This window comes from Anopheles arabiensis, chromosome 3, assembly GCF_016920715.1.
Source record: "Anopheles arabiensis isolate DONGOLA chromosome 3, AaraD3, whole genome shotgun sequence".
NCBI classification, from domain to species: Eukaryota; Metazoa; Arthropoda; class Insecta; order Diptera; family Culicidae; genus Anopheles; species Anopheles arabiensis.
The window spans coordinates 87,004,995-87,031,764 of NC_053518.1; the positions used below are offsets into that span (position 1 = coordinate 87,004,995).

Sequence of the window (26,770 nt, forward strand, 5' to 3'; positions counted from 1 at the left end):
AGCACAACACACGCACACAAACATACTCCCATCTGAACACACCGGAACCGGCAACAGTACCGGCGCGACACTTGCAAAGCACTTTGCGGAAAGCCTTCTGAGAAATGGAATTATTCAGCACTAAATGGTTTGCTTTAGCAAATAAGCTTCCGTGCGAAAAATTATGCTCCTTCCCGGCGCTGTTGCGCTTCCGGTGTTGTCCGGACTCCCTCGGCGGACTGAAATTCGTTAAGGCACACTGTGCACATCGGAGAGACAGGCAGGCAGCCGGAATAAAATGTAAATTTAAAACCGGTGTAATTTACAAAACGTTGTCAACAAAACTAAGCTGCTACTTTACTAGTCGGCGTAGGAAAGAGCAAGGTGTAAAGCAGGACCAAATTTGAATAACACTCAAACGACGTGCAAATGAGAGGGGGCAAGGGAGTAGAGCTTTTCCTCTACAGGAGATTGGCTGGGAAAATGAAAATAGTCGACGTTTGGTTTTATTTCTTGTTTCATGCCAATATTTGGCCAAGTCGGTGGACTGGCTTGCTTGTTGCACGTCCGATGGAATATAAATGACAAGCAAAACCAAAAGAGAGCGTCGCGACTCGTAGACTGGGGATATTATTTTGACAAAGTGCCAATTTTCGGACCAGACAACGGACCTGGACCGCGACACAGCCCTTTTTTATTTTAAAAAGGATTCGCTTTTCGAGGACGAAGTGGAATGAACTGAACTTCCCTCGCGGCTGTCCTATTCTCAATTAGGAACGGACCTTCTTATAAAGCCTTCGTTACATATCTACTCCGATGTCTAGGAGGTATTTTGCATTAGTCTGACACGTTTTGCGAAGGACGACAAGTGAAATGTACAATGGAAGCCCCAAACACAAAAAGTGGTTTAATAAATTATGAATAAATATATCAAAAAGTGATCATTGCCCCAACTCAAAGTCAATTCATTTGCTACTATTGAAGAAGTTTTGGCTTTTCTGCTCGTGGCAGTCAGAAATGAATCATTTTCATACCCGGACGGAACAACATCTTCAGCAAAAGTTTTACAAAATAACGCATAGCATTAAATCTTTCAAAGTTCAAGCTTTAGCAGGTGAACACGTCACAGACTACAACCTAGGTAAAGGTACGGTAGAATATGCTCTTTCACCGCACCGAACCGAACCCGCCAGGAATACAGTATTGCCAGCGGGCGGAAAGATCGAAAAATGATGAAGCTGGGGAAAATAATCTCAGAAGGGAGAGCGTGGATGGTGGTGGCATGGGATAAGTTTTTCCATTTCACGCTTCACAGCGACCCTCTGCCGCCCTGTTCCCGTTTAACCTTCCCTCTGTGCTAATGAGCCAGAACTATTCCAGGAACAAGTCGGATGACGCGAACGCGACCTAAACGAGAGTGTAACGTAAGCCCCACACTACTCAACTTTGCAGGTGCTTCTGGCGGCAACGATGAGTACGGAATAACCTAATCCCGTGCACATTACCCAGGGGAAATGTGCCATTTTCCAACGAGCTACGGGGATACGATGTTTCGTTCATTTTCCTCGGCATGCAATATTGCTACTTATTAACAGCCGATTGAGCGAGAAAATGCAGGATTGAAATCCGCCACCACTTCCGCTTCTTTCGAACAGCTTCAACAGTGTTAAAGTGGGCAAATAACGTTTGGGAAATGAACAATATTCAAGCTTTTCCATACTAGGACAGTAAATATTCTTGTAACAAAGAACTTTGTTACTGAAAAAAGTTACTTTTATAGAAAAAAGATTTTATTATGATTACAGGATCATTTTTTTAATTCTAAACTCAATTTTGCTTCCGACTTACAGGACCGGCTTTTCATAAGTTCGGATACGAAAGGAAGTTGGCATACTTTTCGGACTCTTTGCGACATCAAGTGATACATGCATGGCAATGTTTGTGATTTGACAGGCTGTGCCATACGCCAAATGGAGTTCAATCCTCATCATAGCGCAGCGAAACCTTGTAACGCATTTCAATGCTTCTAAATGACTGCAAAACTCATTTTATCATTACTAAACATGAGCTGAAGCCTTTTTGAAGTCATCTACTGTAAAAAGGACTAAAACCACAAACAGCAATAGTTTTGAGGCACAATCGACCTGCGTAGGACATGAGAACAGGAAGATATTCACCAACATTCAATCTAGTTCCGGCATCCGAACTGGTACTAAAAGGAATAAGTAGACAAATGCATTCAGTGGTACTGGATCGATCTCCAAACCAAGGTTGTGAATTGCACCTCAGGCAAGTATCACTCTAAATGTCACTCTCTTACTTAGCCCAATCCTACTGTCAGTCTAAAATCACTGTGGGAAATCTTAGATAATAGAGAAGCTGAAAAGCCTGTACAGGTGATCCCCGAGATACGACTGTATTTGGGACCGAAAAAATGTCCCAAAGCAAGGCGTAAGTCAATATAGTCGTATGTCGAAAGTCTGGGAACAGAACATAAAGTTTATAACCTAAGTTGAAGAGTCGGTATCTAAGAGTCGGTAACCAAAAGCCGATATAGATATTCAAGATCGCAAGAATAACATTTACAGATCAGACAGATCTCTTAAGAGATCTGTAGTACTTCCGCACAGGCTTAGAATTGGTGAGTAGGCTTCATCTCCTGTAGATCTAATGTTGTTAAAATACCTAGAGTTCTTAAACATCTTTTTTTTATTCAGGAGTAACGGTCCAAAAAGGCCGTATTGCTTAAATTCTTAAACATCTTCTAAGGAAATTAATCATCTGATCGTCTGTTGATTCGTAGGTTCGTCCGGATAGTTGCTAGTTCGTTCGTTGATTCGTCCGTTAGTCTTCCTCCTGTGTCGTCGTTTATTTCACTAGTGCAGATAGACAATTTTCAATACATGTGACCGAACTAACTAACGATTAAGCAACCCATTTGGTAGGCGTCAGTTTGCTGTAAACGAATAGACCAAGCAATATCTAACAGCAATAGAGTCTCCAGTAGTGTTCTTTTTAATAGCCCTTGTTTTAACCAAACCAAAGCAATAAAGACGAGTTGTTTCCTGATGACAAAAATGACACTACAACAGCATGTCCTTGTGGTGCAAAATTAGGTCAACCATCGCTCGACGGTAAAACGCAACGGGTTCCATACCCAGAACCATTTCCGGCAGGCCCCTCTAGGACGTTTAAAAAAGATAGCGTTGCGAGAGTAAAAAACACCAAGCAAAGCGAAACCCTTCCATTGCACAGCATGGCTTTCATCTGTCCATCCACGGTGATGTTGCGTCAAAAGAGAGAGATAGAGAGCAGAAGGTAGATTTCAAAGTAAATTCAAGCAGCACACTTGAACGGATAGCAGGGCAGCACTCCAGCAAATCTGCAAATGACAGCGTTCAAAAGCCGATTAACACAAAAAAAGCATTTCCCTCGACATGACTACAAAAAAAAACAAGCTATAGGAAACTCATAAAGAGGAAAGTCCTTTACTCCCGACAGGAGGAGGTGTTGGTGGTGCTGTGTGTGTGTTTCACTTTGCACCGGAACAATGATCTGCTGTTTCGATGATTCGTTTGACAGAACGGAGTAACAGAGCCGTAGTCGTTAGAGCGGACAACAAAACCAGCCCTCGAGGGGGGGTTGGCAATCAATCAAAATCAGTATCACCGGACCCGGCCGGTGAAGGCAAGCGACATCAGATGACGAGTTTGCCTACGACAATGGCGAATTTAAAAAAAAAACCTAAATGTTCGCTCCCAGATGGTTCACTGTTCCGAGTTGGGGATGCAAGAGATGAGGACGCACAGGAAGATAGAGCCTACGGAAGACTCTATTGTACAAGTCCCAGCTGAATCTTGCGGGGCTGCTTCTCCTGGAGTTCATGGTTCATATCACTCCAAAGGCCAATTATCACGGAACATTGACAATTATTTGATACAGAGCGCAAAAGGAAAGGCAAAACCCGAGGTGAACAAATTCCCTTTAGTATTGATTGTTCGCATCATGAAGAAGTCAATTGAAAATTTGCAAAGAATCAATGGCTTGGTATTGCTGTCGCTTCTATTGCTAGTGCTCGGGGGAATGCTTGGGCGAATACAATCGAAGCAAAAGCCAGAAGGCACCGTCGTGTCGGCCCGGAAGATGAAGTCGGTTGATTAGAATTTTGAAATTGTCTCCAACTGTGATTAATCAACGTCTCCTCCTTGTCAGAAGACGTTACGCGCGCGGGGGATGCTCAACTCAATGAAGATAAGGAAAAAGTTTGCTCGCTGGTATTGGGTAAGAGAAACAGTTTTATCTTTTGAATGAAAGGGGAAATTTTTAAAGGAGATAAAAAGGACTAGAAGCTCTTTAGGTATGACGTTACAAAAAATTGGAAATTTTGTACGAATTTAGTTTACCTCTGAAATATCTTCTTTAACGACTAACTTGATTCCTGCTTAAGGAGGGCTTTTACAATTGCAAAACCTATTTGTTGGTATCTCGCGCTTTTTAAAAACACTTGAATGTAGCGGAAGAACATACGCTTTTCCGGAAACGATGGAGCGCTAAACAGCGAGCCGCTTTATTTATTTAATTTCTTTTCCTTCTATTGCATATAGCCCATGTGGTGCTGAGTCAGCACCATTCCCGAGGGGGCCACAGACACGCATGAGTCACTTCACCACTCACCACGCAAGGTAAACGTAGCAAGGAACTTGATGGAAGAACTCCACAGAACGAGTCCAGTTAGTTCACGTTCCGAACGTCTTTGGTTCGTTACTGTGTGCCAATTCTTTCATGTCGGTATAGGGCCCGGGCCGTGACGAGTAATGACGATGTCTTATCATCGTTACCCCGCTTTTATGCTTGGGCGAAGCCCCAGAAGCTCCCCACCATTAGGGATGGGGATGGGACACGGAGCGAAGGATGATGAAATAAGAAACAAACATGCTTGACATACTTGTGTTAAAAGTATGTTTGTGTGGGTGCGTATTTTTTAAGCGAAGAAAGCTTACAAACGGACAAAACTATGTGCTTCTCCACTGACGCCAGCAAATGGTTGGACGTGCCCCTGTTTGTAATTTGAGCAGCATGGATGCATTAGTGAAATATTTTGCAATTTTTATGGGTGCCGTTCTTGTGCTGTTGCTAACATAAAGAAAGGAATTTTTCAAATAAATTCAAGAGCCAAGTTGAAGTTAAAAAATAGCAATGAATTTAGTAAAAATTAGTTCACCTGCGGACCTTTTTGATTTTTTATTTTTGTTGAGTTTAACAGTGATTGAACAAAAACATTTAATTTATAGTTTTTAGAACACACTGGCTATATATAAATCCTCTTAAATCCAGCACCGTAATCGAACCCCGTGTGGGTGAATGGAGGAATCAAATTTCCTGTTTTTTTGTTTTTGCTTCATCCTCTCACAAATGGCGCTGTGCCACACTGTTTCTTTTTTTTCTGCTTTTCGCCCTCTACAAATCGCAATCGAATCGCAAACACACAACAAATCGCGTTTCGCTTCATTAGCATTAATTGTATGCTTTATTAGGCAGCCAGCCAGCCGCCGGGTGTCAGTATCAGTCCGTCCGGCCGGCCTTTTATTCATAAACATTTATTGCGCCACTACGATAAAATAACTGCGTTGAGGGGTTGAGGGGAGCTGTTATCTGAGATACCGTGTAAGAGCGAATGCTAAGCACACTTCAGGGAGGGAGCAAAATAATATTTTAACAAAAAAAAATGGTATGATTCTGTTGCAAAATGTTCAATTACAATTTTATGGAACATTTTTATTTCTATCGAATTTTTATAATGTTTGTAGGACACAATTTACTGGCAAAACATCCCACTGCAATGGCGCGTTGCAAAATTTGCATACAAATGAAAACTCAAATTTGGTTGCTGTTGCTGTTGTTAGTGACGTACTCGGTTTTTGTACGGTAAATGTGAGAATGTATGAATAGTGTGGGGCACGTGTGTTATGCAACACGAATGCAATGTATCGTTGGAAAGAGAAAATGCATATGCTGTTGCTTTCATTCAGAGAAGGGGGAAATGATAGGTAAATAGACAATTTAATTTTGCTGCCTGTTTTCATCAGAACGGTCATACTGTTTGCTTTCAAATGAGCAGCATTCCGAAAAAACGACATATTGGACTGTATAAAATGCCCTCATGTTGACACTATTACCACTGCACGGTCAACATAGTTGAATCAGCGAATCAGCAGCAAACAGTAAATCAGCGAAAATATTATTACAATTTATTCGCAACAAAGTTCCTCCCGAGTAACAGATAGTCAATCAAAAGGCCAAGAAAAAGCACCGCAAAATCCGAGTCAAATAATCCGATTTTTCTGACCACTGGGATGCGTGGATGTGTCACATTCGCGCCCTCGAGAATGCACATCATGCAAATAATAGCGCATCGTCGTGCGATGTGGTGCCACTACCGTTGGTCACAGTGTAAACGAGTGAATTGAATTGTTTTCGTACCACCGTACACCTCTCCCCTTCTTCCATGACTCATTGCTCCCCGGGCGAACAATCTCCAGTAGCGCGAATAGACTTTTAGATTGGACTCTGGGTCGCTGGTGTGTGCTCAATTGTTCACTCCGCGACATTGTCTGTCCTGTGTGTTTCTGTACGTGTGCGTGTGTGTGTGACCTTTTTGGTCAACACAACAAACAACAAACAAACCGGAGGGGCCTTTCTACGTCATTGGCAGCGCGCGCACAAAATTCGCAACAAATAACAAACCAGCCAACACCCAGTGTGGGTGGTGGGGCGGGGACAGGAGTCTTTGGAGGTCCATGAGGCATAGCAAAACGATGAGTCATGTGTTTTCTGAGCTCTGAGATACGGATTTCTCGTCGTCGGACGTGAAGCGGAAGAAACCGGCTCGGGCGGAAAGTCCTAAGACCGCCGTTTCTTTTGTTTGGAAGGGAAATTTATATTAAAAAAAAAACATTAGACCATGCTATGGCACCAATTGATTCAATGTATCATATGGTAGATAATGATGAATCTGAAATGATTGAATAATGGTCTTAGGAGGCATATGGACGACTTGGCCCAATGGCAGACACGCGGACTCCAATAAAGAACGTATATGGTACTGTGTTGGCACATGTTGGGATGCTTTCGATAGCAAAGATTGATTTATCTAGTGATTTGGTATACATAAACATGATTACGGTTGCCTCTCTGTCTGATATAATCCGCCATTGGTAGCATCCGTCTTATTTTTAAACATAAAAAGCGTCAAAAGTTTGGCTGCCAATTTTTCACAACTAAATAATTTCCATGCAACAATCGTCTTTTCTTTTTCTATTCCAACCTTTTTTTGTTACTCGCGCACAAAGAATACTCGAGAATCCCAAACTAAACCCTACACATACACACTTAAACTCGACAGAAATCCTTACTACTTAGTCCGAACACAAACATTGGGAATGGGGATTGAACCATGTCCGACCTTGTAAGAAGCTTTCACGCTCAGCCGTACACTGTCAACTCATCTCGGATAAGTCAGGTTAAAACCGCTACTGATATTACGCTGGGAGCTGAAAAATCACGTTAGCTTTGTGTATGAATCATTTCATGAACAAAATAGAACAATTGTAGCAAATCAATTGGACAGACAGTGAGCTGCAATAAAACAATTTATAACCAGTCAGTTAGTGCCAGTTTCGTCATAAAGTATCGTAATACGCTTATACCAATAGCTACCACAACAAACAACCGTACATCTTACAGTTTTTGATAATACTGAGTAGTGAAGCTGTTGATGTACATTTTCTTTAGCTACCAAGATACGATTGACAGTCGTACCAACTCACCTTTAAAACCTGGCTCTTTCTGAAGCTCAGCTCATCATCCGCTGTGGCGTTAAAGTCGTGCTTTGCAACCGCTTCCATATTTGTGGGTTTTCGTGTGTCCTCCTACCAGGTTGTAAGTGAATCTTGGCGCACCCGTCCGTCCCTGCTGAACGCTTTCCGAAGGGCGATTCCGTCAGGGGGAAACGCACTCTTGCTTATCTGCTTTCCCCGGTTCGATCACCAACAAACAAACACAACAATTGTAGCGATGTTGAAACGCTACCGTAAGGCCTGTGAGGCGATGATGTTGCGATGGTGCTGCTGCTGATCGTTGGGCCGTATTAGGGTACCGCGATACGGTGGCGGTTGGCGTAAAGCTTACAGCGTTTTGCTATCACCAAATTGGAGCCTCACTTTGCGGCAAGCCAAAGGGGAATATACACAGACACACACACACACTCTTATCGGATCACCTTCGCTTCATGGAGGCGCACCGGGGAGGCGGGCACCCAACCAGAACAGGATTCACGCACTATTTCTTAACAAACATTCATGTACAGACACTAACACACACATAAACGCACACGAGCAGCACACCTCCTAGCCCAGTAAATGCATTCTTTCACTGAACGCACTACTTTCTTTGCCTTTTTTAAAAAAAATCACCACCTCTTTATGCACCTTTTTACATGTAATATTTTAATTTAAAAAAAACGTGCACGCTTCTCCACACAACCACACGTGCCTGTACGCGGATACAAACATACACACACACGCACAAACAAACACTGACGAATTGCACCAGCTCGCCCGCTTTTGACTGTGATAACTTATTTTTAAATATTATCTTTCTTTTCCACCAACTGCACGGCAATCACGGGGCGACGATGACACACGCAGCAGCAAGGACTGACATCACACATTAGACGACGCACTGTACATTTGGGGGCATTTAGAGCTAGATGGGAGAGAGAGAGAGAAGAAAAGCAGGGCTGTAAAATTAAAATCTACTTCTTCACGGCGGCAACACGACGTGCCGATGGTACGTGACGTGACGGAGCGACGGCCGCTCACACACACCCTACTAAGTAAACAAGCTAAAATAACACCTCCAACAGCGCGTGTGTGCGACACGACCGCGCGCGCGTGTGACGTCATTTTACCAGTAACAATTTTAGTTTCCGGCTGTCCGACAACTTTTATGTTACTAATGTTCTAGCAAAAGTGTATTTTATCGGTTGCTGCCCTTAACACAAGCCTTGCTAAGCAACACGGCTATCAAGGGGATGGACCCACTCATACACACACACACACACACACAGACAGACAGGTGAAAACAAGTCAGATCACTCCCCGATGACGTCACTGGTAGTACTCTCGTTAGAACGTTCTTGCGCTCTTCCTTCCTGGATGGACGAGGCACACACACACACACTACTGTAGCCTGTAACGCGTGAACTTTTGCATTTGCTTTCCCCGCTATCGCATGTAGAAATTCCGACACGTAAAAGAACATTAATCGGCACCTTTTGACCCCCCTCTCCCATGCACAAACACACACACACACACACACCTCTACCACAACTCTCTTTTAACTGCTGATTACGGTAAGAATTTGCGTGATACGCGGGCTAGAAGAGTGGGCAAGCAGCAGCAGCAGCAGCAGTCCGTGTACTATCTGCCGTGACGGATCGGAAACAACAAACCATACACAGTGCAAGGGCCACCGACACCGGAATGTGGTGTGGCGCCTGCTTGTACAGTGGGCTCGCTCACGCTCTCACTCTCTCTCTCTCGCGTTGCGTTCGTTCTCACGCGTGCAAATGAATGAAAACGTGCATGGATCGCACCCACACACACACACTCACGATGGGAAACCGGCTGGAGAGAGAGAGAGAGAGATAATCGCCGGTGAGATGATTTTGTAGGTGGAAACGTCAATGTTTATAGAGGGATTAATGGAGCGAACGGTTTCCGAACACGCGCTCCCGTAGACGCTTTCAATCGCACAAATGAGTGTTTTGAGTGTAGAACAAGGTTGCTAAATCTACAAACATGTGTAACGATAGAAGCATTTCTAATCGCATACAAAATTCTTGAAAAAATTTACATTTTTCAATTGAAAAGCGCATAAACTTAAGAGGTATAAGAACATCTTCAATTAACAAATATGAGAAATTCAGATGAAAAACCATCTTCAAAAGAAATGTTAAGAGAAAATCATAAAGAAAAGTCGTATCAAAAAGGAAAAAGAAGAGAAAATTTGAAGTAGAAGAATAATAAATAAATAAAAAGTGGAGCACGGAAAAGAAAAAAAAATAAATAAAACATGAACAAACAGACGTATTAACGAAGTGTAAAACGTGACACCAAACAAGAAACAAGATAAAACCTAAGAAGAAAATGTAATAGTGAATGATAATGTGTCGAGCAAGAGAGGGAGAGCAAACAAACTCACGTTGCGTTGAACTTGAAAGTTCAAAATACGAAATTCTAGAAAGCAAATTTTCAACCGTGTGCCAACACCCTTCCTAGTAACCTTGAGACGTGCCCCAATCGCATCTCGCACGCGATAGTTATATATTTATTTTTGCATTCGTTATCACCCACTCGTTACAATGTTTCCCCGTTTTCGGTTCCACGTTTTTTTTTAAACTCGGCATTTTTTTTTCACATTCCATTGAACTCCGAACTTCAGCCTGTGCCCTCCCAACAAACACACACACACATTCAGATACTCATTTTCCTCGCCCACAAGGACTGCGAGAGGGTGTTGCCCTCAGGAAATCCATAAACCTTTTTTTTGTAGTTGCACTTGGGGTTGTTCTGTACTGCTCACGTACAGGGCAGTCTTTATCAGCGAGCGATTCTACCAACACGAGCAGAAACAGACAGTTTCACTCTCACTGCTAGCGTAGCGCCGCCATGCGCTCCCGCGGTCAGTGTGGAAAAGGAAGGAAGTTTCAAGCATGGGGTTTATTTAAAGGAAAAAAAAGAAAAAAGAAAGAGAATTTAGAAGAAAATAGCATCTTTCACCATAATCTACCAGACCGAGTTGGAGCCTTTTTCCGATGATTCTTTTTTTCTGTAAAAATTTTCCACTTCCGAAAAGGAAAAAAAAGACAAGAATTTGCGTGCAATGGAATTTGCTTCTGGTCACTCGTACTCGTTTTTGCTTTCTCTCCACCGCTAGGGGATTAGAGTAATGGGAAGATTTTCGTACCCGGTTTCGCGTTTGGCCGGGTGATCGTAGAATGTTTGCGATAATCTGACAATAAATCTGGATGCCGGCGCCTTCTGCCGTGAAGGTCAATTATTGCAAACACTCCCTTCCTTCGCACCGTTTGGCTGTTTCGTTGATAGTCCCGGTGCGGATTCTCGGATAGGAGGCACTCCCGGCACACCTCACACACCCACCCACAATTCGAATGATCGATGTGCGTTTATCTATATACGGTTCCAGCGAGTGGTTAGATGGTTGGTTGGTCCATTTTTCTTACAAAACACACACACACACGCACTGGCAAATCGGGGTGGTGAAGGAGGCACTCTTGGGGTGGTAATTGGATGTTGGCAGGAAAACGGAAACAATAACCTCCCACTCAAGGGCAGTAGTGTGTGTGTGTGCGTTTAATTTCCTCTCCATTGAAGGAGCAGAAGAAACAGGAAAGGCCTTTATATATAGGAAACAATAAAATCGTATCCTTTATCCGTAGCCTCCCCGCTTTCTCTTTTGCGCCTCCGAGAACCACACCGATAAATAGCACGCACGTGTTTGTTAATTTGTGCACACAGAAATAAATGTGACACACAGCAAGAGCGGTTGTGGAAGGTAGTTTTTGTGCTGCATATCTTGGGTAAGGTAGAAAACTGGAAGGAAAAAAACCACAATTTCATCGAAGATAAATTGAGCGACAGTTATTGAGTTTATCGTTCAAATGAATTCGCCGTTTGGACTATCTACTACAAGTTAGACGTTACTGCTTAGGTTATTAGTTTAGATTATTTTAACCTTTACAACATTTTAGTGGACCGTATGATAGGCAACAGATAGCATTGAACAATGACTCAGGACGACTGCAGTCTAGTCCGGATGACTACTCGTCGTCTAACTTCAGATTTTAAGATTTGTACTTGTAATTTAACTTGTTTGAATTCCAAACGGAGTCGTTCTGGGTCATCCAGATTTGTTCGGGCCCATCAGGAGTTCACCGGAGTCATTTTACGGAGTCTAACGCGACTGACTCGCATGCAGAACTGAGTGATCCTGCCTCAGTGATGTACTTCCATCATAGAAAGGAATTGGACGGGCTTTGTTCGAACAAATTGAAGCAATAAGAAGAAAACATTTGAATTACAACACTAAATTGAAACTATTCAATCTGTATATAAAAAAAAATGCATAGTACCTTAACATTTAAGATGTTATACACAGTCAGGATGTTAAGTCATGTTTACTGTTTGTGTACTAGTGACTCATTATTCAAAATATTAATTTGGTATTTTTCTTCGATAAAAAAGTACAAATAACAATGTTTTTCTTGAAAAGAATTCACTTTCAAGGGCCACAATGCTGCTCTGTCTTCCCCTACGAATATGTACACCCCAGCTTGCTGCATCATGCTTTGGCTTCGGACAATCGAAAGTTAGCTATTTTTAGCAGCACGCAACGAAATTTGCAACAATAACACAATCTCGTGCTAAACCCAGATTTACCACACAACATCTAACTGAAATTGAATGAGTCGAGGGGAAGGATGAAAGAGACCAGTATTACGGATGCGGATGAAGAAGTAAGCGAGAAATTATTTAAATCCAATCTGTGATTCGAAGGTGCCAATGTAAATGCCACTGGTTTAAGCTAAGCAAAATAAAACTACAAACATAGTAAAACGACTAGTCGACAGTGTACGTACAACATTAAACTAATTAAATATTTGCTGACGTATTACAAGACCACAGGGGCAAAAACTAACAACAACGCATTCAAACACTTCCTACAGACTGGTAAATACGCTCCAAAGCTGCACAATTACTACACTGCCTGCGAGTAAAACCGCACGAACAATTAAATTAAATTATATACACCAGCGGTGCTTTCCGTACAGAAAAAGGGTTCTGAGAAAATTAAACCTCGAACTAACTTTTCTCGCTACAGCGGTGGCAAAGGTTTACACATGTGTGGCAGAGACTGACTGCTCCCACCAAACAGAGCACCACAACGACACACCAACATTGTACAACGCACGGGTGGCAGAGATATTATTCATCTCTGCCAATAAATTTCCCCCATTTCGAGTCGGTGCTAGAAAATGATATCATCATCGGAAAAGCTTCAAAAAGTTGGTTGCGCGTTGCGGTTCGAATCGACATTTGAAACCATAAAATGTTTAAAAATGAGCATTTTTCTCAATTTTTTCATCCCCTAAATTTGCCTTGTTAATTGTTCTGCACATCTGTCTGTGTGTGAAAAGATCGCGAAGGAGAGATAATGAAATAAGGAGGGAAAAAAACATTGGACAAAATCGGGGAAAACCTCATCCGTGCGATCATCATGCGCACCCACGCTGCTTCTATACATTGTTAGCAGCGTGCGATCGTTCAAGACGATCGATAGTGTGTATTTGTGTATCTGTACGTATATATGTGTGTATGTTTTCTATAATATACCCATTCGGCCCGTTCAACATGAGTTAGCCGGCCAACCCGGCGTGACTAAAAGGTTAGAAGAAGATGCGTCTGCCTGCGGTAGCGCAACACGCACCGTGTACAGTGAAGCTATAAGAATCTAATCAGATTTTAAAAATAACCAACCAACGAGCGAAATTATACGGCGGACAGCATGGGGTAATACGAAGACGCTGGGTGCGTTTTCACCCGACAGTAATTTTGCAACAGCTAAAAGAAGCAAACAACAGCAACCAGAAGCGCTTCCTCTCACTCTCACACACAGTGACAGAAAATTAAAACAAAAAAAAAACAAAAGTAAAACAGAAAAAGTTTTAAAATGGTAGGCCGATTTTTTGACGATTTTTTACATTACTTAGGGAAGGTAGGTGGGTGCCCTGGTTTGGCAGCGAGTTCAAAGGGAGAGCGTGCAAAGTGAAAAGCATTGTGCTGCTGTGAAATGCTGGCGGTGGGCCATATACAGTTGAGTCACTTCTCGCATTCACAATGAAATAAGCTAAGGTTATTGGAAAAGTTTGGTTGGGAAGACTGTGTGCTTCTTCTTCGACGATTCGGCCGATGGAAAAGTGGTAAAATGATACCGCTCCCCTATCTGTGTGTTAGGAAGACAAGATTTTCATTGTAAAATGCTGTTAAAAATGCAGCTTAACATAGAAATTTGCTCGAGCAGGTGTGTTTGTAATCAATTTCTAGTGTATTTTTACAATAAACTACATCTTGGGTTTATTTATGGGTAAATCATTAAGTTACTGAAAGCCAAAACCCTACTAGTGAAGTGGTACAGGCAGTTGTTGTTGTGCTGAAGAAGAAGAAGAAAAAACCTTCTATTTCTAATACAAATACAATACAACTGCTTATTTGCCACAGCATGGCCCTAGGTCATTGCCGGCCTATTGCCCGAAGGATTTCCGATGATCGATCAAGAGCGATCGCTCATTATGAACTTATTAACCAAACATGATATGTGTCCCAAGACGCAAAGCAATAAAATCATCCAGAATCAATTAAAATTACTTAAAAACGAATCGAAATGAGTTTTAATGCTTTCTCATGATTTAGCGGAAATAAACACCTAATCATCATTTATTAATCACACTACAGGATACTATAATCATTTTTCATAGTACAGGAGTTTTAAGTAAGTTTTAAAAATTCAGCGAATCATTTTCGAATTTCACGCCTCGATCAGCTAAACAAACATCTGCTTGAGAGCAACCGAAATAATTAAACCTACGACAGTAGTCAGGTAAATGTGCGCTTCAAGGAGAGTGATAATATGTTTAACCTTGAAAGATTTACAACGTATGGAAGAACTACGGGAAATGTTTACTTCACACACCTGTAAGATGTCTAAGAAGACAACTATTTGTAAAAGTGGTACCAACTATTTCTACATCGTCCCTACAGAGTTATTACTGCGATTTAAGAAGGATTTCCTAGAACGAGCACGTTGTTAAGCCTTGCCCTGTTGTAAACGTAACCAAGACATTGGCTTCTTAAATTTAGTCCAACAATATGTATGATGAACAATACTGCGGGAGTAGCAGTAGCTAATAACACAAAATACAAAAAGTTTTTTAAGATTTCTTAGGTTGTTGGAGTTGGTTTTCCAATTTCATCTACTCTACTAACTGACTTGCATTACGCATGGTTACGTCGTGTAAACTCCGAACAAAACAGTCCAGCCAGCCGGTACCAGAACGGGGAATTGGGGAAAAGGAATCCTCACCAAAGTTGCAGCAGAACTCAATTCAATCAGTTATTTATAGCAAACCGAATCGAACACCGCCCTGAGGCAACATGTGGTTCCGGACAGAGACCAGAAGTGTAAAAGCCTTCCTGCAAGCAGCGTATGTGTGTGTGTGTGGCACGTATTGTAAAAACAAACATTTGCACAACACAGTAATCTCAACTTCCGAAGAAACGAGCCGCCGAGAGAGCTCGCGTGTGTCCTCCAGGTCTCGCCCATTCCCGTCTCGTATCTTGAACCGTTTCCGTCCGTTTGTCGATGGCGGTTTTGATTGAGCGAACGAACAGAAGTTTTAAAAATACACCCCGCCAACATCATACGAGATCGATTATTCAAAACGATTGAACATGGCGCGGTTCTGTTTATACATTTGCGTACAATTTGTGTTTCAGATCTTTGAATAAAAAGGCAAATCTTGTAAGCCAACAAGGGTTACAAGCGATGGTTGTAATTTTCATTTTTGCGAAAAAAAACAGAAATTGCTGGAGCATGCTCGTACCCTCCTCCTGTACCCCGGGGGGCGGAACGTTAAGTTTGTGTATGACAAACATAATTGAAGGGCACACGGGTGAAGGAAAAACATCAACAAAAAAGCGAAAAACCACACGCAACCCCACCATGCGTAACTTCTTCAGCAGTGGCTGCAGTATTTTGGCGAGGGAGGAAATTTAAAAAATGCGGGAATTTTTTTTGTTTTTTTTTTTTGTTTTTCACCCTCACTCCAACAACCCCTCCTTGAGGTGCATTCTACAGAGGATGCACTTGCAATTATGAGCGCAAAAGGGTAAAGGGCTGCTTCACTCCTCTCGCAAACCCATTTCGGGCTCTCTACTGCCCTTCCCATCCCATCCCTGCTATGACAACCATTTAGGGGGGATTGAAAGTGCTGAGTGCAAACTGCGCGGTTCCGCGTGGAATAGCAGGCCATGTGAGCGGCTTGTTCGTATCCATCATCGCCACCGTATCACCACCATCGCCACACAACCACCAGCATCATCATCATCGTCATCATCGTCGCGACCGTCACGACGTGCACATAAACGGTGGCGCGGTGGCGGGTGTGTATATATTGCCTTACTGCCTGCCTGAAAGCATATTTAATGTGATTTCTGGTGCAGCACAAACACACACACATGCACGCTCCCACATATAGGAATCTGTCGCTTGCATACATACATACTCACACACATAGGTGCATATATGACCGGGAGCGCGCGCGTGTGTTCTCTGCGATGGCTTTAGCGAGACCGTAGCAATAGACGATGCGCAATCTCAGATTGCGCATATATTTATCTGTCAAACGGGTCGGTTTGATATATTTATCTGTCAAAAAATATATATATATCTCGGACATATAATCTTGAAAATTTATGCGCAATCTTGGCGCAATCTGAAAATGTATGGAAATGACGTTTATAGCTCAGGGTTGGCTACGTGAAATGACTTATGTTTTGATAAAACGAATATATGCGCAATCTGAGATTGCGCATCGTGTATTAATACGGAGATATTTAGAACCCGGGAGGGATACCGCCACCGCCGCCGTCGCCCTGGGTTAATTCACTTCAGTCTCGGTGGCCCTTTTCGAAAATGTGCATTCTTGTGCATACATGCCCAGGCAATGGGGGAGGGAGCCAAAAATGCATTCCAATTTTTGGTTGCACATTTTAAAGTTTGGTTTGGAAATAAAGTGACCAAAAAAGCTTATTTCACCCCTAAAACGGTCCATTTCAGTTCAAAATAGAGAAGAAAAAAATCTTATAATGTTTTTATACACACACACCCACATAGACAGAGGGGGAAAATGTCATCCCGTGCATGGATGCCCCCGTAAGCCTCTTGTGTGCCTTTCGGATACACCGTTTTCCCCGCAGGGAACGATACTGATAGAACGCGCACCAAACGATGGACAAACGGGGGGTGGGAGTGGGGGACAGGGTTGCTGGGAAGGGAAGGGCTGAAAAATACCATCAATAAGCCGCATCTATGATGATGGTGGACCTTTTCTCAGAAACCGTACGCACACACACACACACACCTATGCATACACGTTCATGTGCAGTTCGACCACTCTCATTCTTGCTCGCTCTCTCGCTCGTGTGCGTTTCTCTTCGGACGGTTGTCAAGGTAGAAGAGCGAAAGAGACAGAGACAGAGAAGAAGAGAGAGAGCGAGAGCGGGACCGCGGTGTACCGTCGAAATTGCTGGAACAAAAAAAAATAAACCACACCATCCCATTGACATTCGGCGTGTGCGATTTTAAAATGCATTGTTATTTATAATAAATTGCACAAAAATATGCTTAAAACATGAAATTATTGAACTGGATTTTGTTTTCATCGATTGAAAAACCCTCCCCTATACCATTGAGCGTTTCCACGAGTGCTTGCAAGCAACGTTTAGTTGATGAGGCGAGTGAGGGAGGCTTTCCCTCGCCGCCTACTTATTCCTCCTTCGCCGCTACCACAGACCGGCGGTGCCGTGCGGTATCACTGTCGGAGCACTGAACCAATTTTTTGGGGTTTAAAATTATCTTCCGGTTGCAAATGCGACGGAAAGAGAGTGTGTGTGTGTGTGTGTGTGTGTGTGCGCGCGTCTGAATGTGTCCTCTATATGTGTGTGTTAGAATGTCGATGAAGGGAACCCAAGCGGCGGACGTTGGAGACAGAACACCACACACCAAAAACCAGAATCAGTGCACTTCTCTTTCACTGGCGATGGCACCCACACGCACAATTCATCTGCGGCACACACAACCGTACACCCGAGATCAACCACCGCACACACTCACACAAACACACAGACGCACACGCCGACACAGAGGACGTAGACGACGACCACCCTTTTCTTGCCGCTGCCACAGAAAAGACACCGAAAAAGGTGAAGAGTACGGTAAGAATCTGCGGTGTCTCCTCCCTCACGTTCAGTGCGGCGTGTTCGGGTCACTGGAGACGGAGGGGGGTGAGATGTGGAAGGGATGTCACTGTTTTAAGGGGATTTGCATACTGTGTCAGAGGCTTGTACACGCACAATTGCACACGGTTTTTTTTATTCACGGGTAGCGAGTTCGGTTCACGGTTGCACTCACGGTTAAAACTAACGCTGTCGGGGAAAACACAACGCAAACGTAAAACGGCTCGGTCGAGACACACACACGAAAAAGGCGAGCGGGACAAGAACGTTGTCGCTTTTCTCGATGAAGTGCGTGCAGAGAAGGTTGGTCTATGGACCGGTTCCAGCGTGACAGCACCGTTCAGCAGACAGCAGCCGGTTTGACAGTCAATGGCCAATGGTTGTTGACGGCCCATGCAACAAATTTGTAGAAAGTAAACGGCGGGTGCTAGTAGACAGACAGAAATTTCAGAAGCGAATTGAATTTGCTTTAATTTTCTATCGATTAGACAGTCATGTCTGGCAGCGACACACCGAAAATCTACCGTAACGAATAAATTGACAACTTAAATATAACGCTTTGTAACGCTTCTTTTTTCGGACGACCGATTTCGGTCCAACCGTCAGCGAGCGAAATCCTAACGAAATTGCTATTAGCATGCTTCTGCACTGCCAAACATCAATTTAACACTAATTAAAATGAAGTATTACTGTTATTCGCATGATAATTGAGAAAAAACAAAACTCACTTTTAGTTTGTTTACAATAACAAGCGTTACTTTTCGCATGTCAAACTTTTCGTTACGGTGGTTTTTCGATCTGACTGGCAGCGGCTTAATCAAGTAGGTTTTTATACAAACAAAGAAGAGACCCAGGTGACAACTGTTCTACATTTTTAGCTTAAACTCCTCTTGAACAGCTCGATTTAACCCATTGCCTCATATAAACGCTTGAAAACATGGGTGTGTGAGTGAACAATGCTGTGTTCAAGCGTTGAAGTTTATGTCAGAACTTCGGCAGAAGCCAGATAAACAAGAAGCTTGTAGTTTCGTCCTCGGTGTACAACAACCAAAACACGATCCCGGGAGTATCAGAATAGCGGGGAAACGCATGGACCAACAAAACAACATGAAAAGTGTTTTATAATAAACTTTTTGTATGATATGGCTTGAAGAGTACGAATGTTTTGTTTAAGGTCGGTAGCTTGTGCACAACGCGATGACAATTCTTAAAATGGCACCAGAAAAAACGCTTCACTCTGACGTTTCAACTGTTATAATAAGCTTAAACTCTGGAATATCGCTTGCTCTTTAAGCCAGGTTTAAGCCTGCTATTTAAGCTTCCAGCAACTCGAAAAACGCTAACTATCTGCTCGAAAATGTCACTTGGGGAGATACGTTGAGGCTTCTGCGCAATTGATAGAAAACAATTGATTTTATTCGGCAAACAGGATTTTCGGTTAAAATATTCTACACTCCATGCTAAGAGCCTAAGCGCACAGATTAAGCTTATACGACTGGAAAATGAAATATCCATAGAAACAAATGAAAGCTTCATAGCTTCACGGGTTTGCTCAATAGATGGCATATTTTAACTCATCGTTGTGTTGCTGTCCTTTTCTTGCAATGTGTTTCGCCAAGCTTCATCTAATCATGACCTATATAGCCTTCTAACTTTCCTAGCAAAAATTTACATGAATGGTCTGTCGTAATCGTCACACATTTTAATTATTTATTCGGCTTTTTTTATTCAATTTCTTTTTTTTTTATTGTATCACGCTCAACCGATCTCTTTGCGATCAACCACAAGACTGACCCAAGGCTCCTTTATTTCTCCCTGTCGCCTGACTTGTCTTCTCTCCCTGATCTCACGATCTGTCCCTCCCTCACACTCTCTCTCTCGATTCACTCTCGGAGTTCACTCTCGCTTGATCCCAGCTACCGCTAGCTACCGGTAGACGTCCGTCTAATTTTCCGCGCGCCTTCTCCATCTCTATCTCTGCGTTCGTCCAATCTCTCCTCTCTCATCCTCATTTTTGCATGTTTCAATATTTTTCGCTCTCTCTGATTTCACTAAACTTCTCTCTCTCTCACTCTTGATCCCTACATGGTCGTGTAGTCAGATACACGGGTATCAACACCATCTACCATTATTCAAATCTCATTTGCTTCTGTACAAATAGTTCACATTGGAGTTTAGTAACGATGCATAACTTCAATGCGAAACCATATAACAGTATAGAGGGAAGGAGAAAGCTCTCAAAGCGAGGGAAGCGCTCTTCTGGTTGAGAATTCCACCAACAGATGACGCCACCAGTTTTTTTTTTTGTTGCTATTTTTAGAATGCATCAGTCGTTCACCGTCTGCTAAACGAAATATTTCTATATTCCGTTTAAGTAAAGAGCTTGAGTTATTTAGAACCCGTTTAGTGGTCAATTTGTGGCCTTTTTTGTGGATTTTTGGATTTTTGATCTGCTAACAAAATTTTTTGCATGTCTGGTGTGTGCAAACAAGACATTCCGTTTTTGTTGGTTGGGGTGCGGTTGAGAAGGTTAAAATGCTTGCCTCACCATCTGCACCGACGAACCCTGCTCAAGTTGCCACCAACTGCTGTCAAACATTTAAATCCCACCAAAAGTTTAAAAACAACCTTTGCGCGCAATTCCGCCACCGGCGACCACAAACCACCAGGATACGCGAAAGTTCCTGTAAACACGGCGCCTACCCGTTCTCGAATGAACGAAATATTCTCACAGGCCAAGCGGCGCCGGCACGCCCCAATGGCCGGTAACGATCGGGCCGGCGATGCGAACGAGGAGGACGATTTCTTCGGCAGCCAATTCTCCGTGCCGGCCTCGCAAGCCGCCAGCCAGCGACGGTACCTGTCCCAGCGCAGCAATCTGCAGCGCTCGCAGGTGGTCAAACCGGGCCGCCGGCCACCCACGAACTACTACGAAAGTGTGCTCTTCATGGCCGGCCTCAGCCTGGACGAGCCGGGCGGTGTGGTGGTGCTGAAGTGTGAACCGATCGTGTTTATGCACAAGCTGAAGAGCGTCCTGCGCACGAACGCGGACTACCCGGCGAACGTGGACCGGTTCCTGGCCGGCATCGAGACGACGATGAAGGACCGGACCAACTTCCTGAAGCTGCTGGAGTGCTGCCAGGTTGTGCCGAATGCGACGGCGCTCGACGACGGTACGATGCAGCCGATCCGTAAGCCGGTGCAGGAAAGCCTGATGAAGATGTTCCTGCTGGTGGACTTTCTGCAGCTGAAGCTGATCGAGCTGCTGTTTGCGTACCTGTCCAAGGAGCTCGGCACGATGGCCACACCGGAGGGCGATGGGGCGGAGGACTCGATCGTGGGGTTTGTGCTGTCCCAGCTGAAGTTCATCGATCACGTGCAGAACGGTGAGCTGGTGTTCGAGAAGGTGTTCGAGCTGCTGGGCAAAGCGAACCGCCAGCCGGTGGTGTTTGACGAGATCATCTTCAGCCTGGAGGATGTGATAGACGTGTCCAAGCATGACGATGCGCTCGCACGGCTGGTGAAGTTGCGCCCGCGCCCCCAGGACCTGATCACACCGACCACCGTGGAGGTGTTCACGGGCATGTGTCTCAGCGTGGAGACGCTCGAAATGCTCCGCCGGAAGGTGGTCCAGTATGCGGCCGACGGTTGCCCGTTGCGCTACTACCCAGCGCTCGTGAAGATGCTGCTCAAGTTTAATCGTACCGAGCCGGCGGAAAACATTGCCGGCATAGTGCGGGAAGTGCGTCGCCTGCTCGATACGGGCGAAGCGGCCGACACCTGGGCCGCATCCACCGCGGACGACTGTGCCGAGCAGGTGCTGCGCACGATCTACCAAGCAATATCCGCGTCGGCCATGCTGTACGATGCCTGGATCACCGTCATCCGTCAGCTGCCTGGGGCGGAGGAACATCTGCCGGTCGATTTGCTGCTGCTAACGATCGCGACCACCATCAACGAGGTGAAGGCCCCGCGCATCCGCAAGCTAACGATACGCAAGATCGAGCAGCAGTTCTTTACCGACGCGCACACGGACCAGCTGGTCGGCGGGTGCTTCCGCCGGGTGCTGCAAACCCATCTGGACGGGTTTCTGCAGCTGATCGAGTGCTGTACGCGGGAGCGGCACGAACGCGTGTGCGAGTTTGGCGTCGCCGCCATGAGCGCACTGTTTGCGCTGGACCAGTCGGGCGCGGCCACCGACAACCGGGTGGTGCTGAGCAAGATCGTCGGGTTTATCTGCGAAATGGCGTCGGCGAACGTGGCCAGCAGGAACGATTTCCTGATCGGCCGGTGTATTGGTGCGCTGCGTAAGTATTTTTAACACCCTTCCCCCCTCTGGGTGCATTAGAGCGAAAGATGAAATGATTTCGGGTCTTCTTGTTTTAGGCAAACTGCACGAATCGCACCCAAAAGAGATAGAGCGAAGCGCGGAACTGTTGCTACGCATATTGGACATCGCACCGGAACTCTCCCTCCGGCAGTACCGTCCACTGATCAGCGTCATTTACGCCGCCGTCATTCCACCCCGCCCGCTCGACGACGATGCGGAGCTGGCGGCGATCCGCGATAATCTGGAAATTATCGTCAAAAAGCAGCTAATGTGCGACAGCAAAGACACCAAGCGGAAGGGCATCATCGGGCTGGTGCAGATGGTGTACCATCTCTCGCTAGCGCCAGCCTCCGACGATGCAGCCGAGCTTAGCTCGAGCTTCGATTCCGAGCGGACGATCGGCACGGTGAGCGAAATCCCGTCCGCAACTGGCCGCACGCTTGCCAATCTCGTGAGCACTCTGTTCCTGTCCACCAACCAGTCGCCGGATCTGCTCGCCATCTGCTACGATGAGCTGGCGGGTATGCTGGCTCAACCCCGGCCCAAGGCTGCCCCGGTGTGGGAGAAAACGTTCATCATGTGGCTGTCCGATACGATCACGATGGAGTTTCAGGGCACGTTTCTGGTGGAAAGTGATACACCGTTGCCGTCGCGGGACGCTACCGGACCGGGAGGGATACTGCTCGCCCGCAAGCTGTGCATAAACGAGGCGGAGGAGGAAGCGGCCAACACGGAAGCGGCCACCATTGCGGTCAATGTGGGTGGGGGTGTGTTGGGGCATGCCGGGAGCCGTCATACGGCCATTTGCTATCTGGCGCCAATCTTTCGGCTGATGCGTTCGCTGCACTTTGTCCGGTACGGGGGAGTACTGGAGTCGATCAATGCACTGCTCGGGTGTATGGTGGTGGTGCCGGAGTTTTACGGTGTCGGGGAGGAGGAGGAACGTCGGTTTTCGGTCGATACGTACGACGAGACGACGTGCACGCTGCTGCTGGACATTTACTTCCACCTGAGCAACTGGTTCCGGGAGTGTGTGAGTGCGTTCGTTGGGCAGGACGATGCTTCGATTCGAAAGAAGGTACTTTTTTCCGACATAACAAGCTTATTAACTATGAATTAATCAATTATTTTTCTCCATTTTAGGTCCTGGAACGATTGCACGAGCTCGTGACCCTAGAGCACCGGCTCGGCCGCATGCTGGAGCGTATGGTCGCGGACAGCGAGTACATTCCACCGCTGGCGTCCGACTTTATGGATCCTCCGGCAGCGGCCACCAAAAAGCTGAAGCCCCTCGAATCATCCTCCACTCGCGGCCGCCCGAAAGCGGGAGCACACGACCGAACCGTCAATCTCGACGCACCCCTCAGCACGCAAACGGCCGCAGCGACGGCCCCCGCCACGGTGGGACAGTTCAACGAGCAGAGCTTACTGCTTCGCTGCTCGTACGCCCTGCGCCGAATGGATCCGGAGCTGGTGCGCCTGTTCACGGTGGAGCTGGTGCCCGCCCGCGTGCTGGAGCTGCCCGAGCAGCGCGGAACGCACCTCGCACTGGCCGAGTATCGGTTCGTGCTGGAGAACGTTACGACCGCGCTGGAGCAGTCGAGTGAGGCGGAAGGACGCTACCAGCGCTGCATGGTGGAGCGGTGGGAAGCGTTTGTGGAGCGAACGGCCACGCTACAGCACCGGCTGCAGGAAGCGACGAACCGACTGCAGCCCGCCTCGGTGCAGGAGCTGCTGCCGCTGAAATCCTGCTACCTGTGGAGTTTGCGCCTGGCGACGGCCCTGCTGCCCTGGAAACGGTTCCGCGAGCAGCGGGGACGGGTGGAGCTGGCGCGTGTGCTGCGTTTGATGGTGCTGCAACTGACGGAGCGGGAGGACGGTGCGTCCCCCGGCGACGATTTGCACGTGGCCGAGCTGGCAAAGCTGCTACTGAAAGGGCTGATCGTGCACGAGTCGTGCTTTGGCGATCTTTCGATCGCTGCCCAGCTGTACCGGCTTGCGCGTGCCATCGGCGAGTGTGTTGGAGATCGGACCAGTTCTGCCCGGTCGATCGCACGCTTCACGCGCAGCGTACTGATCGCTCCCGATATGCGAACGGCGGACAGTAAGGCGGCGGCCCACTTCACTACCATCCTGGACGGGTTGATCGAGACGGTGAGCTTGAAACAAGTGAAGCAGCTCATCGTGGACATGCGCCAGGATGTGAGCATCGATGACAAGATTGCCAAGCCGGCGGGTGGTAAGGCGAAGGGAGAAGCTACGACCACCACCGTACCGGATACGGTGCGCACGTTCGCTTCCTTCAAGCGCGCCCAGTACGCACAACTGTTCAAAGGCCTGTGCAGAGCGTTTTTGCGTGTGCTGCAGGATGAAATTCGCATCCGCGGCAGTGGTGGTGGTGGTGGTGGTGGCCCCAACCGCCGGCTGGAACTGTGGGAAACGGCTTGCGAAGCGACGAGCGAACTGACGGCCGTCGTAAAGCGTGCGCAGCAGGCCGGAAGCTTCGGCGTGTATCTACGCTTTGCGCAAATCTTCATCAAACTCTTCCTGAAGAGTGGCCTGCCGGCACTGGAAACCATCCTGCGCTGTTCGGCCGAACGGGCGTCGAATCTACTGTCTACCCTGCAAACCACCACCCGGTACCTGCACAACGTCTGCTGCCAGACGAAGGTGGCCAAGGGGGCCGGTTCGTCGGCCGGTGCCCTGGCCCAGATTCCGTTCGTGCGCGAGTCGGTCGAAACGTTGGTTTATCGCGTGAAGGCGGCACTGGTGGCAAACCGCTGCTCGGCCGTGTTTTGGATGGGCAACTTGAAGAACAAGGATATGCAGGGGGAGCTGATCGCTTCCCAGCTGCCGCAGCCGGATTCGGAGGATGAAGAAGAGGGCGAGGGGGATGGTGGGGATGGGACGAATGGGGTGGCGCTGCACGATGTGTCGGACATTGCGGATGATCTGAGCGATGACGAAGGTCGGGATAATGGCGGGGGCTCTTCCAAGGCGTCTTCGTCCTCCAATCAGCGGGTCGGCAGTGTGTCGAAATCGTCATCGCAGAGCAAATGCTTTTGAGGGAGGAACATAATGTAAGCAGTGGTAAGAACGTATTTGAAATGTTTTTTTTTTTAACAGAAGAGGGAGGGTTCAGTGTGGAAATATGTACCTAAAGCATTCACCCATCACATTTATTGTGTTTGAACTTAAGAACTTGTTCTCAGATAAGACTTTTTCTAATATATTTTAACAGAATATTTTTTGATACAAAAAATTACTCACAAATGACAAACTTTAACATTCTTCTTCTTTGGTGACCTCACTGCTTAACAGATCGTGATGACATGGTCAAGTTTTCCAGGTTAATCATCTTGATCATCTCGATGGCTCGATGGAACAGGTAATGCGAGACCTGTCGGAGTTCGGGTGTGGATGAGAGGTGGCAGCCTGGGACCAAGCGTCCTTGAGAATGATTATTGACCGGATCCATATCACACCGACGTGCTCTATCGTGAGCAGGCCAACAAGAGACAGATAGAGAGAAAGTCTTCTGGATAGCAGCAACCTGGAATGAACGCAGTAATCCTCAATTTCATGATCCACAAGCATCCAGCGCTAGCAGAACCACCTTGAGATTGCCATCCTCGCCTCCTAATACGTTGCTTCCTTAGTCGTTTTAGGTGGCCAACCTACAGGTCTCTAGGTCATAAGTGCATCCTTTAATTCTCGTCTACATCTGATCTTCGTTGGGTTCTTCCCCAGTTTGACCTCTCCACTGTGCTCGCCGTATGCTCTGGCGCTTCCGGCGTGCTTGAAGTCTGTTGGATCGCCATCAAGTCTTAAAGCCCTTTTGGGTTCTCATCTTCTGGACCATTATCTTGAGGTTATCGCCGTCACCTAATACGCTGCTTCCCTGAAACTGTTCCCTTCTATGCTTATAACTGCATCCTTCAATTCTGGTCCAATACCCCAGATCATCGACTAGTCCTTCTTCACCTGATTGATCTAAGTACCTGGTCCTTCTAAGCTCGCTGATGATATCGTTGTCTGACGTTATACCCATCCCAGAACAGCAGATAGCTCCTGTATCATCTTTAAGTTGTCACCATCACCCTATGATCCCAGATCCGCCTGATCCAGTCACATAGCGTAGTACGCTCTTAAAACGTAGCCTGTGGTAGAGGCCGTAGTATGCACAAATTCTATGCAATAGACGTCTTCAGATATCGCTGCGTGGATATCGACCCACACTAGCAGAGCTCTATTACCACCTTGAGATTGTCTCGAACATTTAATATGGCCGCTTCTTCCCAAACGG

General features: G+C 46.0%; 2 protein-coding genes across 8 annotated transcripts in view; one reads left to right on the top strand and one right to left on the bottom strand.

Annotated features, from left to right (window-relative positions):
* Nucleotides 1-18,441, bottom strand: part of LOC120901011 (growth factor receptor-bound protein 2) — a 39,114-nt gene extending 20,673 nt beyond the window's left edge. The window contains exons 1-2 of one of the 7 annotated variants that reach the window (XM_040308690.1): nucleotides 18,310-18,441; nucleotides 7,806-8,742 (exon numbers count right to left, since the gene is read on the bottom strand). In XM_040308690.1, coding sequence (XP_040164624.1) covers nucleotides 7,806-7,883 — 78 coding nt within the window. In that variant the 5' untranslated portion in view covers nucleotides 7,884-8,742; nucleotides 18,310-18,441. Of the gene's footprint in view, nucleotides 1-7,805; nucleotides 8,743-9,310; nucleotides 9,330-9,357; nucleotides 9,489-18,012; nucleotides 18,188-18,227 lie in introns of those variants that run through there. The other 6 variants (XM_040308685.1, XM_040308683.1, XM_040308687.1 and 3 more) reach the window with 6 other exon arrangements.
* Nucleotides 18,442-20,530: 2,089 nt separating this feature from the next.
* On the top strand, nucleotides 20,531-25,718 carry LOC120903532 (Fanconi anemia group D2 protein homolog). The gene is made up of 3 exons (XM_040313013.1): nucleotides 20,531-22,441; nucleotides 22,521-23,542; nucleotides 23,608-25,718. Exons 1-3 carry the CDS (start codon nucleotides 20,605-20,607, stop codon nucleotides 25,528-25,530), a joined length of 4,782 nt encoding a protein of 1,593 aa, XP_040168947.1. The 5' UTR covers nucleotides 20,531-20,604; the 3' UTR covers nucleotides 25,531-25,718.
* The last annotated feature ends 1,052 nt before the right edge of the window (nucleotides 25,719-26,770 follow it).

Excerpts from the sequence above, each read along its gene's own strand:
- LOC120903532 (XM_040313013.1), top strand. The coding sequence starts at position 20,605 with ATGTCTGGTGTGTGCAAACAAGACATTCCGTTTTTGTTGGTTGGGGTG. Across the intron at positions 22,442-22,520 it reads CCGGTGTATTGGTGCGCTGC|GCAAACTGCACGAATCGCAC; the intron begins GTAAGTATTTTT and ends TTCTTGTTTTAG. Across the intron at positions 23,543-23,607 it reads ATGCTTCGATTCGAAAGAAG|GTCCTGGAACGATTGCACGA; the intron begins GTACTTTTTTCC and ends TCTCCATTTTAG.